The sequence below is a fragment of the Sinohyriopsis cumingii genome, chromosome 8, assembly GCF_028554795.1.
Source record: "Sinohyriopsis cumingii isolate HCF-2022 chromosome 8, ASM2855479v2, whole genome shotgun sequence".
Taxonomy (NCBI): Eukaryota; Metazoa; Mollusca; class Bivalvia; order Unionida; family Unionidae; genus Sinohyriopsis; species Sinohyriopsis cumingii.
The window spans coordinates 45,446,245-45,466,801 of record NC_142968.1 but is presented as its reverse complement, the minus strand read 5'-3'; the positions used below and the strand labels follow the sequence as shown (position 1 = coordinate 45,466,801).

The 20,557-nt window shown below is 34.9% G+C and overlaps 1 protein-coding gene across 1 annotated transcript in view; it reads left to right on the top strand.

The window, feature by feature from the left end:
* The window catches only part of LOC149793413 (protein Aster-B-like), an 89,635-nt gene extending 78,377 nt beyond the window's left edge, over nt 1-11,258 (top strand). The window contains exon 16 of the mRNA XM_089967401.1: nt 154-11,258. Within this exon, the coding sequence (XP_089823527.1) occupies nt 154-249 (96 nt within the window). The 3' untranslated portion in view covers nt 250-11,258. The remainder of the gene's footprint in view (nt 1-153) is intronic.
* The last annotated feature ends 9,299 nt before the right edge of the window (nt 11,259-20,557 follow it).

The window sequence follows — 20,557 nt, the reverse complement described above, 5'->3', positions numbered from 1 at the left end:
TAAAAATCCAAATCACACACACACACACACTCTTCTCCCAAAAAATAAAATATATAATTTCTTTGATATTTAATTTAAGTATAACTTCTTCACTTCCTAAAGTGTTTTGCATTTAATAAAATATAATACATTTAACTCAAATCTCAATTTCAGATGAAGAAAAGTTTGGTCCATCTAAAGGAGACCCTCGACCACAGATTAGAGAGAGATACGTTTACACGGAAAACTAGTGTGAAGGGTGAAGGTTGACCATAATGAAGTGGATTACTGCCACAGAAACTAAATCAGGGACAGAGCAAGTGACATCATTAGTGGTTTCTTTTCATAGTCTTTCAACCATATGTCAAAAGGAATTTTACTTACGATCAAGCCGTTTTCGGAATGGCAAAAATTCTATTTATTGTTATCGTACCGTCTTTTATACCAAGTTCATTAGTACTCCTGTTTCATATAGTGGTGGTCGTAATTTTTTATATATTTTGTGAAGTCTGATAGTATCAGCTCACATAATTTATAATCCATAATTCAGAACCAAATTAGTCAATACATTATACAAATACATTTTTCCAGCTATCACTATGTCCTTTTGGTTTCAGAGTTCTTTATTGTTTTTACTGCTGCCATAATTAATAGTAGCCACAAGGGCTGAAGGATTTTTGCAGATTTTTCTTATTTTATTTATTATGTAACGTCCATAGCATTGTCTACAAACCTTGATGATGAAGAAGAGAAAGGAAAATCAAAGTGATCTGTGATTCAAATTATTGTGCAGAACATACATATTTGGACATTGGATAGGTCATCAGTGATACTACTGCCAATGTAGATGGATATGATGAACAAACTGGATGGTCTTTTATTATATTATACTAATTTTCAGCTACTAGCTTTCTTGTACTTGCTTTGTATTCTGTTTAAGATATTTTCCTGAAATTTGTATTAAGAAATGTTGTGCATAAATGTAAAAAAAGACAACAAAGGCTGCTTTGTTTGACCTTAAGAAGCATCCTGATGTTACTATGGAATTATTACAGATGTGTGACATGAGGATTGTAAGCACCCTATGTTCAAGTGGACTTATCACTGTTTGAGCACTTGGATGTTTCAGAATAATGTTTTTTTGGTTATACAAATATGATTAAGAAAATGAAACAACAAAAGCATCACTATTCAGAGATCAATTGGAAAACATGAAGTATGCTTTTTGTTATGAAGGTGAAGATGGACTTTGAACGAATGCAGTCCCTCATGCTGACCTAGTCCATAAGTGCAATAAAAAGTCTCCATTTTGAAAGACTTTTATATATCCTTAATTTGTCTTGTTTTTCTTTTTAATTATAAAAATTGTGTTATTAATAACGCATGAATATAGTACAGGAATTTAAAAATTGTAATTGCTGCCCACTGTGCTGCCAAAAGACTATAATTTCTCTTTTTTTCTGTAGAGATATAAAAGTTGCTTTTCATCCACACCCACTTCATATCAGGACAAAATGAGGAGTCATTTTTTATAGCCTTTTGGCAATGTTGAAAGCGTGTTTTAATTGTTTAGATCCACATTATGTCACCATTGTTTTGAGAAATATAACACAACGATTTTGTCTATCAGGTTTGTGAAGCAGAGACATTATTATGAATAATACCAAGAATCAGATGTACTTGTTTGGGATTTGTTATGCATCCCAGGGCGGAACAAAACAAATTATTATTCCTTGTTTTATCTTCTGTCAGTCCATCTGTTTGTCTGCCTGTAAATCTGTCCATCGATTTTCTGGTGCCTAAATGGCTGGGTGGGAGTTCACTAAAACATGATATAATAGCTGCCTAACTAGGAATCAGTAGCAAGAGTCTGCTTTTGTTCCCATCCTGCTGTACATTGGAAGGGGTGAATGTTAAATGTTACAAAAATTATAATTACAAACAGAAATGCACACAAGAAAAATACTAGATGTAACAGATTTATACATACAACCTCAGATTACTGTCTTAGGGAATTGATGGAATTGAAGTGTCTTAATACTAATTAATTTCTCATTAGATAATACATAGGATATGAGATGTCACTGGTTGGAAATTAGTCTTTTCAGGATTGGCAGTAGTTGGAATTAGAGTTTTCTGGATTGGCAATGATTGGAATCAGTGCTTTGAGGATTGGCAATGGTTGGAAATTAGTGTTTTCAGGAGTGGCAATGGTTGGAATTAGTGATTTCAGGATTGGCAGTGGTTGGAATCATTGTTTTCAGGATTGGCAATGGTTGCAGTTAGTATTTTCTGGATTGGAAATGGTTGCAGTTGGTGTTTTCAGGATTGGAAATGGTTGCAATTGGTGTCTTCAGGATTGGAAATGGTTGCAATTGGTGTTTTCAGGAATGGAAGTGGTTGGAATTTGTGTTTTCAGGACTGAAGTGGATGGAATTGGTGTTTTCAGGATTGGAAATGGTTGGAATTAGTGTTTTCGGTATTGGAAATGGTTTTACTAAAGCAGTTTTACTGGTGACTAGTTAAAGGAACTTTCAGAAATACTAAAAGCATGATTACTCAGAAATGCACAGCTAAAGATTTTTTTTTTCTTTTCTGAAGTTTGTTTTGGGAAATATTGTGCATAAGTTATTAAATAGGATCCATTTCTTTTACCTTAAGGAGCAACCTGATGTTACTTTGGAAACAAAGATGCAAATATTTTCTTATTGGTTCAGATATAGGTGGTCACTTGCATTTGCAGAAGTCATGGAGTTATCATTTTTTTCCACTGGAATGGATTTGTCTCATTTTCTTATTTAAAGACACTGTTTGTGTATTTTATTAAATTTTGATGTAGGTAGAAAATGTCCTATCCTTCCATACACATAAAGTTATGGGTATTATGTTAATTACACCCGTATAAAGAGCACTGGAGCAAAATTAAGTTAATTTATATGACAAATTTATCTTTCTTTACAAATCAGCACATGTGAAAACAATTTTCCTATGCTTTTCATGAACTGTTCACAGTATGTTTATGAATCTTGTTTCAATTGTTTGGAAATTGATGAAAATGAAAAATGCTGGTTTTAAAGACAGGTTTGCACATGGATAGATGTAGCAATCTCAATACTTTTGAGGGGTCATTTATCAACCTATTCAAAAATTGTTTTCTGATAAGCCCCAAAGCTCTTAGTGCTCACAATTTAATTTAATTTAATTTAATTTAAATATTTTCAGTTCTGAAGCATAAAGCTTTTATTCATTTATGATAATTTCACTCGTTTATTCTTTCAGCTTTGTATAATTATATTCATTTTAATTTCATAATTTTTGTGTGTGTGTGGAACAATTGGTGTATAAGGTCTTTATTTGAGTCCTGTATATCCAATACATTTGGTAGTGGAGGCATCAGATATGCTTTCAAGTGGCCTCAGTTAAATGTATTTTTGTTACCATTTTGGATGAATTTATTATTTTAACCCATGTCCTTATGAGAAAGGGTTTTTCTTTATTATTCATTTTTGTCATGTCCCCACTGAAATAACCCATGGCAGTAAAGGCTCAGACATTCTGTTAATAGTGCTGTAAGTTGCATCATACTTAAATTTACCATGATGTTGGTCCTAAATGAAAATGATGTGAACTGACTGGTGTTATTTCTGCTTTGTTAATATCAACATGGAGTTTTTACCAGATGATCTTAATAAACATGGTCATTTTTTTGACCTCTAATACTGCCATCTTTAAAACCTTGTTATTGCTACTCCTGAATGGACCGCTCCAGTTGCCTAAGTGGTTAGAGCATCCATATTGGATGTGGGAGGTTGTGAGTCATACCAAAGACTTTTAAAAATGGTACTAACAGTTGCCTCGCTAGGCACTCAGCATTAACAGATTAGTGCTAGGACTGGTGTCAGGATAACGTGACAGGGTGGAACATCATGCTTCATGCCTGCATTATGCCCCAGTGCTAGACATCGATACTAACTGCCACACTGCTGACATTGTAGCAAAGACTGAACAAATTTTAAAGCTATGTTAAAAGTCCAAATAACACACACACACCTGAATGGATGGTCATATCAACATTCGGTTTTGACTAAAAGACTTCTTCTAACATCTAGTTGATGCTGAATGAAGATGATGCCATGATGGCCATCTTTAAAGTATTGTCATCACTCCTGCTTCTGAATGAATTGTCATATTGGTGTAGGTTTTTTTTATAAAGATTTGTTAGTCCTAATGTCAATCTTACATGTAATGTGGCCCTCACAGTGTCTATCTTGAAAATCATGGTATTGCTCAGGAATACCAGAGATGGATTCAAAACTTGGCATTGAAAATGAAGAAGCAGTCTTGGATTAATGGAAACTTTTTGCCAGTAGAGCATCATTCCATTCAAGGAACTCTTGTTCAAGCATGTAGCATGCACAATGCTTTTCAAATCACTAACTTGTTGCCAAATTTTACATTGAAAATATACAGTTCCATTTATTTTGAAACTTAACATATCTGAGTTACCAATTATTCATTTTGAAAATCCACAAATATCTTGAAAATTAAAACCTAAAATTTTCCTATGCAATAACATTTTTAAGGAGCTTTCAGTAAATTGTTATATTAGCATCAGTCATTCCTGGTCCTACGCTACTGGAAACTTGGGAAAAAGTCTGGAGAAATAATTTTTTTCCCAACCATGAAAAGTCCTTGAATTTTGCAAATATTGATGAAAGTTTGGAAAAACCTGGGAATTTTCCCCCACAATGTGACACCCGAAACAGTTATGTAATTGATCGTAACTGAACTGATCGTGAGTTTAATTAATCGATTTCTTACCAGAATATTAGGAGGTTGCAGTATGGATCATTTGGATGCTTGCCATAAACATATTTGTTCAGACAATCCAAACGGTCAGTGGGTTAGATTCATCTAGTAGACTTTTTGTTTCACAGACAGCTATATATCCGTATTTTTTTTATTGTGGAAGGTATGAAAACCAGTCTAGCATCACAAGAGGCCAACAAGGTGGAGTTAAAGCATAGCCACTTTGCAGATGGGTTAGCAAGCTTAAACGTTGTTAAATCGAGTTATACTTGCATGAAATCGATATGAAAATTATTTATTTTCTCAGAAATTGTGAGAGTATTAAAATTGTTATGTCTTTAATCTGCTGAAGGATGATGAAACTAATGCATTGATGAAATTTGAGCTGGTACTAGCGATTTCGATAGCATGTCGCACAAGCACACAGAATCTCACAACTGTCATTTTCAAATATTGTAGAATTTTTTTAAAAAATTAAAGCCGTATACTGGTTGTAATAAAAATACAAAAATGGAAGAACACAAAATTCTCTATATTTATTCCGAGACCAACTTCTGGAGTTTTGCTGTATCATGTGACTACCACATTAACATGTGCTCTCTCACATAGGGAGCATACAAAGCAGGTAACCAGACTACACTGCTTGACGAATCAGACTTGCCAAGTTTCTTGTAGTTGTTCTCAAAATAAATATGTTGAGAATAATGTTCTTTCTGGTTTTTACAAAAGGTGTCAGACTTTCATTTGATATAATTGAAATCTTGTACAACAACATTAAAAAGGAGTTTGTTGATATCATGTGACTTGGACTTCCGATGTCATTGTTTGAGATTTGTGAAGTAATGTGACTATTAACGCAAATGGCAAATACCAGGTCAGGTTTCATATATGCTGAGTTTCGTTTAGTGTGTCAGCGAGTTAAAGACATAACGATTATAATACTTGCCATTTTTGAGAAAATAAATAATTTTCCTATTGATTTCATGCAGGTATAAGTCAATATAACCTGGTTTAAATTTGATTGGCCTGCTGGTAAGCTGTCTTATGGTGGCGGCATTTTCCAAATTTGTTAAATAATTGCTCTGAACCCACACTCCGTCCAAACTGTCCAGATCTGAAAAATGGGGTTGGAATATTTGGTGGAAACCTGGATTTGAAAACTTTTGAATCTCTGAGCTGAACTTTGGTATGAATTACACAGTGCCGTGTAGTTTGAAGCATTGGTTTCAGATCTTAAATGGAACACAGGAGAAATGGGACATTGTCCCTTTTATTATATATTAAGAAATGATAATAGCCCATGTATCAATACAGGTTTGGGGACTGGTTTATTGAACACAAGAATACAAGTTGATTTTACAGAAACTTCAGTCCTTGTTTATACAACAGTATATAATTTTGAAGGTCTTTTGTCAAAATTTAAATCAACCCTTTTGTAAATCATCAGTCTTTAAATGATGGAATTTTTAACCAAATTGTCTTAAGGAGTTTAGGTTGGTTGAAATATCTTGTTTGAGATTTTATTGGCACACATAATTTCAGCGTTAAACTTTTTTTGTAACGAGATAAGATTCTAAAACTTTGCATTTATTGGGGGGGGGGAGGGTTATACTGCGATAGGAAATGTTTACTTTGTATAAGATGCACACGTATTGCTCTAGAATTCTTTGGAATTAAAGGTTTGAAAGGAAGCAGATAATTTATGTTCATTATGTTGTTTCCATGTAGCAACATAATGCAGGTCAGCAAATTAAAGTTAGAATTTGTATTCTGTTCATTGAAATGGCTTTAAATGCCAATTTATGGGAATATAGTCAAATTTGTTGCATATGACTCATTTTTTGGTTTTGTACATGATCATCTTTTCTGACATATATGTTTTAGAGAGTCTTGAAAGATATAATCCAAAATGTTCTTTAATTCCATTCAGTAATGGTCATATGTTAACCTTGAAAAAATTAATTTCATCCTGGAAAAAACCTGGAAAAGACCTGGAAATTTATATTTAAAAAAGCGTAGGAACCATGTCATTCAGCAAGGTTGATTGGGGAGGTATGCCAATATCAAGGGGGGCCCCGAGTGGCCGAGTGGTCTAAAGCGCTCACCGTTCCGGATCACTGCCATCTCATCTCTGTCTGTGTGGGTTCGAGTCCAATGCTTGGCTAGCGTGGGTACATGGGAAAGCCTGCCAGTAGCTTCTCGTGGGTCGGTGGTTCTTCCCTGGGTTTTCCAGGGTTCTTCCTCCACCAGTTATACTGGCCGCCATGTATAGCCTATCTTGTGCTGAAAAATGGCGTTAAACGCTAGAACAACAACAACCAATATCAAGCTTGAAGTGCCATGGGAAATTTGGTACACTGCAACATTTTACGTCAATAGTATCATCCATGGATTGTTCAAGTCTTTATGGCCATGTGTCTGGTAACAGGAGATATATTGTTTTGATGTTGTCTGTCGGTAAGTCATTGTGACTATCTTGAAATCCATTTTTGTACAAAGCACAAAAACTTGCCAACATAGAGCCATCCAATTTTACCTGCTTTGTCATGGTCATCAGTAGATGGCCTGATATAATTTTACATACTTTATCATGGTCACAGGTAGACAGTCTGATATAGTTTTACACACTTCATCATGGTCGCAGGTAGATGGCTAGAAAACAGTTCAGGACCCATGTAGTAGTTTAACTTTTTAACATTTAACTTTTTGGGCAAAAGCCTTTTTAGCACCATTAGGAAGAAAATACTAAAGGTAGACAAAATCTGGCTAGAATTTTTGTATTACATATAGATCATCTGGTAGATATTCAGGACATAGGCGATTTTTTTAATTTACACAGTGTTTTTTTCATAAACACTTTGTAAGGGTAATTTAGCACAAACCACTTAAGGTAAACTAACAAAATGTAGTATCCAGTGTATAAATGACCTGATTAGAATTTCATTTCATTTTAAAATCAGATTTGTAACAATTTTATTTAAATTTTTGGTCATGTACATTTTTTGTTTGTGGTGGGGCTTATAGTTTTACAAACACATCTAGATTTGATGTTAATGATAATATCAGGTCCTCCATAATGAGAGGAAACCACACCCTCCCTGCAGCAAGACAGTGCATTATTTCAGTTTTTTTCACCATCATCACTAGTCCCCCGTCTATGATGCCATCTTGTAATTGTAAAAAGCATGGTGTCACAAGAAGGGAGACAATTGTATGTCAGCCAGGCTTTTGTTTGTAGTCAAATACAGTAACTAGTATGTAGTGAGATGACAAATGAATTTGGCATATCATCTATGAAGAATGAATTGATCCCTTGCATCAGTTTTATATGTGACAGTAGGAAAGTCAAATTGAGCAAGATTATACAGGTGCAGATCAGGGTTTATATTGTTCACTGTAGGATGTGCATAATACATACTCCATTATCCCTAATGTTTTTATACCATTTTTATTAATTGAGGTGTTATTTGTAAAAGTAATTACAGGTGAAAATGTTGAATATAAGTTTTGCCAAGCCCACCTTTTTTGGTAGCCTGACAGATTGATTGATCATTTTGCCATCCATTTGCTTGTCCATACTTCCATCTGTCTGCCTGTACATTCATCCGTGTCCTTGATTGAGATTATAGTTAAAATATTTTTAGATTAAAGCTGAATGTTACTTTGAACCTAAATAAAAAGTCTCCTTAAGAGGGGCTTCTTGTCTTAAATTAGAAAACAGATAATAATTATTTTGTGTATGTATGATATACTAAAATTTAAGGATGTGAAAAATTATGATAGAGTAAGCTAATATTTTTTTTTTCTGCACTTTTATATTGCTGCAGTACTAGAACTGTGAAGTTAGGTTACAGTATATTGTACTGTATTTAAGCAGTCATGGAAAAGTTTTAATAAAGCTGGGATGTAAGAAAAAGGGACATTGACATTTTTTTGTTGTTGCAGATTTAGTTTTGTTTTGGTAATTTTGAAATTATGCTCCATAAAATGATTGTTTCAGGTTTCTGAGAAACAATGATATTCTTGTAAAGTACAAGTCATACATGTCATATAAGGCATACATGTCATATATGCATACATGTCATATCGGCATACATGTCATATAAGGCATACATGTCATGTAGGCATTCAGTACCAACCTGTTTAGTATTGTGTGTCATTTCTTAGAATTTGATACACGTACCTTCAAATGGCAATTATTCACTTTATTTTGATCCTCCTACATCCGTATTCCTTGGAAGGTCATTATATACCAGTTTTGAGAGAAATTCATGCTGAAAAATCAGTGTTAAAGTATGTGAACATTTTTTTATAAGGTCAACCTAAAAGTGTGATCCAGTAGAAACTGGATTGAATTTCATTGGCTTGTGATGACAAAATGAAAGCTGTGCATGTTGAAGAACGTTTGTGTTACACTATTATTTGCTGTAATTGACACAGTGTTGTCATTTTTGATCCAGTTCAGCACCTGATCGTCATTGTAAAAGTCAATAGTGATCCAAAAATTTCACGTGGAATTTTTTATTATTATTCAGGATTGAATATTCTCTGGTTAAACTGTATTACCATTAGCATTGATATTTTTAAATTGAATTTGAGTAAATGTGCCGGCATGACTGAGTTAAACAGTGACCTTGATTAAAGAGATATTTATGGTGATTAAACAACAGATTATATTATTTGAGTTTTATCAAGGTCACATCATGATTTTATTAAGTTGTCATTGAGGTTTTATCTAAACAACCTTGAGAAAACCAATAAAATTCCTTGTATGTATGTATGTATTATAACCTTTACTCATGCTTGCTTCTGAATGGAATCTGATGCAGATATCCAGGCTCAGGAGTTTAAAAACATCTAGGATGAATATACAGTGGCAAGATTCTCTAGTGTTCAGTTAAGAAACAAACAAAACATACATGTAATTGTATTTTTTGCTTTCTACTATCCCTGTTTTCTCTCGGAGAAAAATTTGAATATTGTTATGAGTATCATAAGCAGGATAATAGTTTCCTATATTGAGGAAGCATTTTTGACATTTACTGAATCAGTGACCAGATGATTAATGGTTGAATTAATTGGGAACTTTAAAACATCCTTTTTGTGTAGGACATACTAAATCTTGCAGTTATGTTGCTGATAATGTGCTAAATATTTATTGAAGACAATGCAACAAATTCCAATAAAATATTAGTTGCTTTGTTGAGGTGGCTTTGTAGACACTCGGCATAGTGATCACTTTGAATCCATCGCTGTTTGTGTCTCTCTGTAAGTAGTGCATTCACACCCAAGAATAACTTTTGTTTAATATTATTTACTTTACTCTTTTTTTTTCTATACCACTTTATCTGTCTCATCCTATTTTGAGTTTGTAGATAGCTACAGAATACAGTTACCTTTATTTAGCTTAAGAAATCCCATCATTATCGAAGCTCAGGAGTGGGCTTTACATGCAGGTCATTATCATTTTATGTTTGTATTATTTGCAACAAAGAGAAGTAAAAGCATTATTGTACTGAATGTGTGTAACTGTGAAACCTCTTAGCTGCCAATAGGCATGAATACTGTGTGTACATACTGCATTATGTGTAACATTGTGAAATGCATTAACTGGTCATAGTCATGAATACTGGTACATATGTAACTGTGTGTGAAATACATTAGCTGGCCATGATCATGAATACTGGTACATATGTAACTGTGACTGTGTGAAATACATTAGCTGGCCATGATCATGAATACTGGTAAATACGTAACTGAAGTACATTAGCTGGTCATAATTATGAATACTGTTACATATGTAACTGGGGGAAATACATTAGCTGGCCATGATCAAGAATACTGGTACATATGTAACTGGGGGAAATACATGAGCTGGCCATAATTATGAATACTGGTAAATACAAAACTAAAGTACATTAGCTGGCCATAATTATGAATATTGGTACTGTATATAATGTGTAGCTGTGTCAAATACATTAGCTGGCCATGATCAAGAATACTGGTACATACTGTGTAACTATGTGAAATACATTAGCTGGCCATGATCATGAATACTACTGGTACATACTGTGTAACTGTGTGAAATACATTAGCTGACCTTAGATATGAATACTGGTACATACTGTTTAACTGTGAAATACATTAGCTGGCCATGATCAAGAATACTGGTACATACTGTTTAACTGTGTGAAACACATTAGCTGGCCTTAATCATGAATACTACTGGTGTGTACTGTGTAACTGTGAAATATGTTAGCTGGCCTTAGGCATGAATGCTGGTACATACTGCATACTGTAGTAGAGGAGATAGCATGCTTTTATTTATTTAGTTACATTCCTTTTATTTTAAGTATTAGATAAAACGAGGGATCATTATTTATTGTGCAATACTTGTGCAGAAATTAACTTGTTATCAAAAGATGAATGATAAATATTTAATTCATTAATAAAAGATCAGTTTTTCCTTGGTCAGAGTCTTGGGTTAATACTTCCTTTCATTTTATTATTTGTCTCTGTGCATTAATAAATGTATTATGTGTGTTTGTATATGTTGACTGGTACCATAAATATTCTTTTGCAAAATTTCAAAAACCATGAAACAATTTCCAAGTATTTTAGCACTTTTCATCCAGTCTGGGTTTCAGGTTTTTTAAAAAAAGATTATGTCCTTTTTTTGGAGCTCCAGAATAATGCAATTAATATTTGTTTAGACCATCATTAAAAAAAAAATAAAACAACCACAATGGCTGTGAAATAAAACCACAACCCACAGAATTTAGTTACTTTGGTTTCATTTATTTGTGTGGGTCTCAATTGTCTTGGTTTTATATTGTAAAACAGAACACTTTTTCTGGGTACTTACCTGAGTGGATTCGCCTGTCAAAGTTTGCATATCTTTAGGTATTAAATTTTAAGGATATTCAGATACCGAAAATAAGGACTGCAGAAGAAGAAAAAAATGCCATCAACAAACTTCAGATACTTGAATGATCGAAACAGTGGTTCCTCCCGTATAAGCACCAATAAAACACTTGTCAAGATCAATCGCTTAGACTATTTTCATCTGAAGCACATTAAATGGAGTTGATGCAGCCAACAACACTAAGCCAGTCAGTTATTAAAGCACATGTGTATGATACATTAAACAGCCATCCATGTAGCTTCTGTACTTAATGCCAAGCCTGGCATTAACACATTAGCATAAGATTAGTAAAATGTAACCCGGAGCTCCCTCATTTTGGATAATGTCATCATTCCACATGTGAGCTAAGCAAGTAACCAGCAGTCTCTTGCTATGCAAAGTTAGCAGACAGGACTGTATTAGATGTGTTCATAGTACATCAAAGTGCAATGATGCTGCTACTAAATTGAAAGACAATGGAACCACTCCTGTCTTTGTGCTCGCCTCATGCTGTCATGTACAAACCAACGTCATCCTCTAGACTTTCCAATAAATAAAAAATAACAAGAATATTTAAAATCACACTTCCATAACTGGTATGCTCAGTGATCATGGAGACCATGAGGAAAAGGGAAGATGTCACTGGTTAACATTATTGTACTACATTAGTGGATCTTGATATTTCATCAAATTAGCTAGTTCATGCTGAGTGGTTAATTGTAACCCATGGAAAAAATTTGTGAAACATTGGACCATAGTATCCATATCTCCTGATAAAGCTGGATTGGATTCATTGGACTGTTTCAGGATTATTTACCTGTCAGATATTTGTGTTCAGAAAGACCTGATTAGTCAATGTAAGTACTGTGGTTTGGTCCTTAAATCTGTGAAGCATGAGCTTCATTATTTGAATAATTGGTCTATACACATAGTGCCTCATTAGTTGTTGTTGTTGTAGGGTTTGACGCCATTTTTCAGTACATGATAGGCTATACATGGCGGCCAGTATTAATGGGGAAGGAAGAACCCTTGAAAACCCCAGAAAGAACCACCGACCCTAGAGAAGCTACTGGCAAGCTTTCTCACATACCCACATTGGCTGAATCCGAGACTCGTACCCACGCAGACACGGGTGAGATGGCAGTGATCCGTAATGGAGAGCGCTTTAGACCACTTGGCCACTCAGGGCCCTGCCTCATTAGTAATTGTGCTTCAAGCAGTAGTGAAGTTGATTTATCAGATAGCTTTGTCAATTGTTTAGAATGTGTCAGTGACAAGGTAGGTGATTTCTGCATCACAAATGACTATATTTTGGTTAGGTCTTTAAATTTGCAGTTCAGTACAATAAGAAATGCATCAAGACGAGTGAAACCATAGTAGGCAACTATCATAAAAATATCATACAGGAACATAAGTCATTAAGAGCATTTTTAAGTCCTTTTAGCACCTGGCATGGGTGAGCCATCTAATGCTGTTAAAACTTTCAGTTCATACTAATTTCTTTATTTTAGTAATATATTTAACTAGCTTTTCACATTGACACAATTTGCTTCATTTGTAGAACCTAAAGAAAGAGTAAAAACATTGGAAGACTTCAGGCCAAAACTGCTTTCGGTGTATTATCTCTTGCACATTAACGCCAACTACATTTTTAGAATTTGACAGTTATGACTCAGACAGATGTAGAACAAACATATGATATGAAATTTTTGCCAAGTCAGTATGAGCAGTATGGATGGCAACTGCAGGTTGTGGTATATCATATTGGCATTTAAGAAATCCATATATTCAAATGTTGGTCAAATTAGTACATAAATTTAATATTTATTTCTGGATTAGGAAATTGATAAGCGTTCATCATCTTCAGCAGATACTAATGCATTCAAATCGTAACACTGACATAAAATATAACTGTATCAGCAAATTTCACAACATCATGACTAGAGTTAATTAAAAAGTCCGAATGAAAATATAAATATGTATGTTCATACCTTTCATCCTCCTGACAATGGATCTGATTATTGTGTGAGATTAAACAACTTTTATGAATGATATTGTATTGATGAAGATGAATTTCTTAGATCTGGAGTTCGGTGGACATGAATAAGTTGCCATTTTGGTATGATAACTCCTTGTAAGTAGTACAGATTCAAAGGTAATTTCTAGCATCAGACCATGTGCGATATATATCTTTCAGAACAAGGTTAATTTTGTGCAAAGAAGAAAAATGCTTTTAGCATAATCAATTTAGCTAAACCAAGTTTGTAAATGACTTGCACTTTAGGTATAGAAAAGACATCTTGATTTGGAGGTCAAATAGTCAAAGGTCAGGGTCATTGTGACTACAAGAAAAGTGGGTTTTGCAGAATATCGGGCCAAATGGTCACGCTCAGGGTAATTGTGACTACAAAAAAAGTGGGTTTTGCAGAATATCTTTTGTTTTGGATTTAGTTACTTGACTAAACTTGGAAGATGGCTTGCAATTTGGGTAATAAGGTTAGATTATGGGGTCTATAAATTAGAGAATATGGTAATGAAAAATGTTTGTGCTGTAAACTTTGTCGAAGACTGAATATTTTGACCAAAGGTTCAGGTCAGTGAGACCTATTGGTCAGTAATCTCCAACCACGTCTTACTAATGTCTACATACACAATTCAGCTCAACATGGGCATAAAATGTATTGTTCATGATACTTTTGTTTGATCATTTTGTCACTGGCTATTATTGATTATGTGTTCGACCAGAGTATGCAATTTCTTTGCTCTTCAGGATCTGATAAATCAAAAGAAGCATATAGAATAAATTAACTGGATCAATATCATTATCATCCACGCCTTCAGGGTTAGTCAAATTCATTGACGGTTCTTAAAAAATGAACCGATGGTACACGTAACATTTTTAAAGTGGTATATATTGAGCTAAATGCTTATCATACTATGAGAGCAAGAGGAAAACATGGAAATCCTTTCTCTATATTGAACTCTTGTTATTCTGTTAAATAGGTATGAAATATTGTACAAAAAATCAGTGGCAAACAGGAAATCAGTTGTATCAAGCAGTTAAAATTTCACTCCAAAAGAACTACACAACTGGCTTGGTTGACACCATGGTACTTCAACAGAACCACGATATACATAGTCAATGTCTGAAACACTTATCTGACACAACTCACAATACACTGACAAACATGTAGTGGAGTTTTGGAAACTGGTGACTTCCCAAGGCTGTGGTGAGAATCAAAAATGACACCCATACCAAAACCTAGAGAGGACCATACATACCCATACTAATGGTTTATGTCATTAAGAAGCTGGAGTTGCAAAACAATTTAATGGACGGCAAACGATAGACTCCACTGATATTTCAGGGTCCAACAAATTACTGTTGGGTGATCAGTATGGATTATGATGCCACTGAAGCACAACAGAGCATCTTGTCAAACTTGATACATTTATAAGGGACACTCATAAAAGTTAGATAGAATTTGTAGTCTTTTTCATCTTTTTGAAAACTATTCTCAGGAGGTGAGTATCTTGAGGTATCATATTTCCATTCACCCTATTCAACATCAAAATTAACAGTATAGTCTAATTCCTTAATGCATTCATCGACTGCTCATTATATGTTGATGACATTTTACCATAAAACAAAGAACATTGTTATGACTCGATGGTCACAAAGTAACAGAAAGAAGTGAAACCAACATATTTTGTAATCTTAAATAATTTAATTATCAAACTTATAAATGAAAATGTAAGAGGAACATAGAGTGTTATAAGCGAATCCAAAATAATCCTGAACAAGTTAATATTTCACAGTATGTCATACGTGACAGATCTTACTACTCAATTTATCTCAAACTTGCCTATTGGTGTTGCCTAGCCCAACCAATGGGAATTTACTGAATTTTTCTAGAACCGTCCAAACATGATTAGTCAATGTCAACACCTGTTTGATCATATACTTATAGAAACTATGTAATTTTATGCTCTTAACAGACCCTGTCATGTAGGCAAAATCTAACTAGAGATAATCTGTACAATTTACAGCCATTAATAAAAATTACAAAAATTAGATAAAAATCATGTACCAGGAGTTTATATAACATTGACTGTCAACTGCCCATGCTTAAATATAGTTACGGAATGGGCATTTTAAAAAATCAGGTTAAAAATTTCGAATCTAGAACTGTTTGTATACAATTCTGCCGACTGTATTGAATTTAAGATGACCTCCAGATTTTGGGGATCAGATCAGAAGGCCATGCTATACAGATCACTAGTAAAATCTAAACATGATCAATGCCGAGTGTGTATGGACCAGCTTGAAAATCTACAATGCAGATGATTGATCCAATACACTATCTAGGACTTGGGGCCCCGAGTGGTCTAAAGCGCTCTCCGTTACGGATCACTGCCATCTCACCTCTGTCTGCGTGGGTTCGAGTCTCGCATTCGGCCAATGTGGGTATGTGAGAAAGCTTGCCAGTAGCTTCTCTAGGGTCGGTGGTTCTTTCCGGGGATTTTCCGGGTTCCTCCTCCACCATTAATACTGGCCGCCATGTATACCCTGTCGTGTGCTGAAAAATGGTTTTAAACCCTACAACAACAACAATCTAGGACTTAAACATTGTGTATATGCATTGAGAACTTCCCTTTCAGTAATCCTTTATAGTGAGTCAAATGAACTATCACTCTGCCTCAGACAAACGAAACTGGTTCCTAAGCATGCTGTCAAACAACCATCAAGTCCATCTAATCCCCATATGATATAGTCTTTAGTCCCTTACACCAAACCATGTATGTGCAGAAATCAAAATTTCATCCCACCTTTCAGCATACAAATTTGTTTTCATTTAGAAGCACAACATTTTTTTTGGCGGGGGGGGGGGTGCTGCAAAAAAAAATGTTTTTATTTATCTGATCTTTGAAAGTTCAGAAAGTCTTGAACAAATCCTGATTTTTCAGAGTTAATTAAATATGAAAGGCTCCTATTGTAATGATGGAGAGACGTTTATGCACAACTTTGAGCCGGTTACCAGATAAAGCCTCGTTTTACCGCTGAAATTACAGCCATGCTCAAATCTTCGAACATTGAAAGCTCCCTAACAAAATTAAGTTCATCTTTTGTGGTGCCCAGTCCACACAAAAATCTTTAAATCTGACGACCCGTTAATCTCCTAGATCAAACAAAAACATGGTTTGCTCATACGATCTGGAAAACGTATTCAGTTCTATTGGCTGTCTAGTCTATCTGGTTTCAAGGGCAATGAAAGGGCAGATAAGTTTGCTCTACAGTCGCTTATTCTCAACTGAAAGATTCTATAAACTGACATTATACAAAGCAACATATTTTCTTACTTGGCAAAATATGTAGAGTTAAACTCCTCAAGCTTAAGAAATCCCCTCATACATAACAAATTGCAGACACAAGATGGTATTGTGTCAATAACAACCGGTCTCGCAACTCATGGAGTCCTTCTGAAGAGTGACAGTGGAACATATTTTGTGGGTTGCAATTCAAAGAACAAATTATCTGATGGTGTTGAACCAGAGAAAAGATTTGACTTATTGTGTTTATATAACACATTTTGATCAAACGTTTTAAGGATTTTACATGTTTAATCATTATCTTTTATTTATATACATGGACATTTTACAGAATTTTATCATCTTTACCTTTTATATTTTAAATTGTTGTACTTTATGTTTACGTTTATTTAGACGGGGTTTACTTTTAGTTGACACCGTGTAGCCGTTATTGCACTGAGGTTCTGTTAAACGCTAAGATGTACGTACTTAATACATGAAATATCAAGCTGTTTTCGTGCATGCAATATATATGGCTAAAGTACTCATTACAGTGTTCTTTATTCTTCTCTCTAATTTCTACAGTAGTCGTTATTTGTTATCTCCAGCTTTGAAATTATTCTTTCTTTCATTTTCTTGATATTTATATACCGCTTGCTTGCTGTATACCGTATCCTAGTATTCTTCTTTCTATTTGGTTTGCAAAAAGCGGTTTTGTAATTTTCAATAGTGTTCTTTTTTATACAAAATCATTGCATTTTGAACACGTTTTCTTTTCCAATGATTATGTTTCACTATATTTTCAATCATGTTGTACTACTGTTATTTTCAAACATGGCAAAAATGCATAAAGTTAGAATACATTTTTAGTTATGTGATGTTGGTTTATTTAGAACTAGGTTTAAAAGCATGTTTGCATTAATTTGTATTCACTTGATTATTAACTGAAGGGTAAAATCGGTCAAAATACAGATGAAAATAAGTATGAATCAAAGTCTGAAATATAAACTGGATAAAAAGGAACAGAGATCCACTTAGCTGTTAGCACAATCAGAAAGAAAGAAAATCAAGATCAACAAGAGCAAAGCTTGTTGAAAGTAGTTAACGCATTACGGGATAGGTTGTCGTATTGGTGTTTGCAGCCACGTGATGTTGTATGCAAAGAACACATTTGTCTGAAGAAAAAATAAACCTCTAAAACACCATTTAAATTGGCTTTTATACCAACTGAATGCACAAATGTCAAGTGAGACAAAAATATTATTAGCTATGTTTACCACGCAGCTCTCAGATCTACGCTCACCATTGTATACAACACGATTTTGAAGAAACTGCTTCATGTCAGTAGATCCATCCGCAATCATAGATAAATTGTAAAAGTATTTATTCCATTTTCACATTTTGTTTGTCCTTCGAGTGCAAAGCTGACCATGACATCACTAACTGGTTATCATATTTGACAATGTTTTTAACTTTTCAACCACATACACAAACAAAATAAAGAAAGCTAACCTGAAGCTTTCGTTCTCATGCTAAGGACTTACCTTAGCGTGAGGACGAAAGCTTCAGGTTAGCTTTCTCTATTTCATTTGTTTATGTGGTTGAAAAGTTAAAAACTTTGTCAAATATGAATAATATTACTACACAGTTAAGCTTTTATCAAAGTAAACTAATTGGTTTTGTTTCTGAGACTATATGATCAGGTCAACTTATGCTCTGAATTAACTCTGACACACTTGATCGGAGACGCTTCTCGGTTTGCTTGATCGATAGAGGACATGCTGCAATTTGGAGAATTAAATTGCTTGTTATTCTGCACTACCTTTGCAATTCTACTCAGTTCAAAGTCTGTAGCTCTGATATAGATGAGAATGAGCCAGGTGGAGCTATCCGGTACGAAATCTTCCCAAGACTTGCACTAAGTGTTAAATTGGTTCAAGGATTACTTTAGGAAATCTTTGAAGCGTTTCTTCTGACCAGATGGCTTTCCCACCTTCAAAATACTGCAGATCTTTGGTATTTAATCTTCTGCCATCCTGATGATGTGGCCTGTTCATCGCAACTGCAGTTTCATCAGCAGAGTGTAGATGCTTGGAATGACTGCCTGTGCGAGAAGCTCAGTAACTGTGACCTTGCGCTGACCTCATATCCTCATTAGTTTCCAAAGGCTGCTCGTGTGAAAATGGGCCATCTTCTTTGGATGGCGCCTGTATATGGTTCAGGTTTTGCCAACATATATCAGGTTTTGCTTGTAGACTGGTGCCACTGCACTCCCACTCATTTGTGCGTAGTCTACCAAAGGCAACACCTTTCTGGCATTAATTTTGTCATTGGTATGAACTGCATGTGACAGTGTGCTGCCGGGATAGATGAACTTGTCCACTGCAAGGCAGGTTTGGCCAATTACAATGATGATAGGTTCTGCATTAGGTTTTCCCGGCACAAGTTGGTGCATCTCCTCTGTCTCCTTGATACTGAGTGTGAGACCGAAATCGTCACTAGTTGAAGAGAAATGGTCCATATCCTGCTGCATGTCAGACGCAGAATCTGGCATTTAGGAAACAGTCATCAGCCATAGGAGATCACGAACAGGCATTTCGTGTAACTTCATTCTCGCCTTTAATATCCTTAGATTGAAGGGCTTCCCATCAGTCCAGTGTCTGATGCCATTTCAAGTGCTATGAACAGGGATGCCTTATGGAAGGCATCTATAAGCTTGGTTGAAAGCACCACACTGAAGATAGTTGTGGCCAACACACAGCCCTGCTTGATTCCATTAGTGACTGGGTAATTGTTCAGCTGATTATCCGTCGTCGTCAGGCATGCCACTATTGCCAAACTATCACGATAACATTATCTTGGTAACCAACTTTTGCCATGATCTTTTAAAGGCGCCGAGACTGACTGTTAAAAGCTTTTGTCAAGTCAAGGAATGCGGTGTATGGGTTGCAGTTCTGTTCTTCGCGTTTCTCCTGGAGTTGACTGTATTGGCAGTAAGGAAGTGCAAGATAATTGTTGCAGATTTGTCTGTTGTCTCTTTGCTTGTAAAAATGGACGATATATGCATCTTTGTACTCCAGGGGTACACATCCTTGAGTCCCGTCTACATTGACTGAAATAAGTCAGTCAGTTTCTGTGCCATGTGCAAAACTCTGGATTTATAAACATCTACAGGTACATCATCTTGTCCAGGTATTTTGCCATTTGACAGCAGGTCAATAGCTTTCTCCGTTTCAGTCAGCATTGATGAACCAACAAATGATATATTGACCTGAACATGGGGTACTCGATAAACTACCTCGTCACTGATTAATATCTGTTGATTGAGGATGTTGTTCAAGTAGTCTGCCTATCTTTGTGGTATATTTTCTTTGTCAGTATGCAGTGAAGTGTTCTCGGCACTCAGTATTGGATATGTTTCGTATGACTCTGGCCAATAGAGTGTCTTCAAAGCATCATAGAAGTTATTTATGTCATTTCTGTGTGTGTATGACTGAATCTTACCAGCTTTATCTTAAATATGCTTTTTGTAGTCGATAATTTCTCATTAAGAAG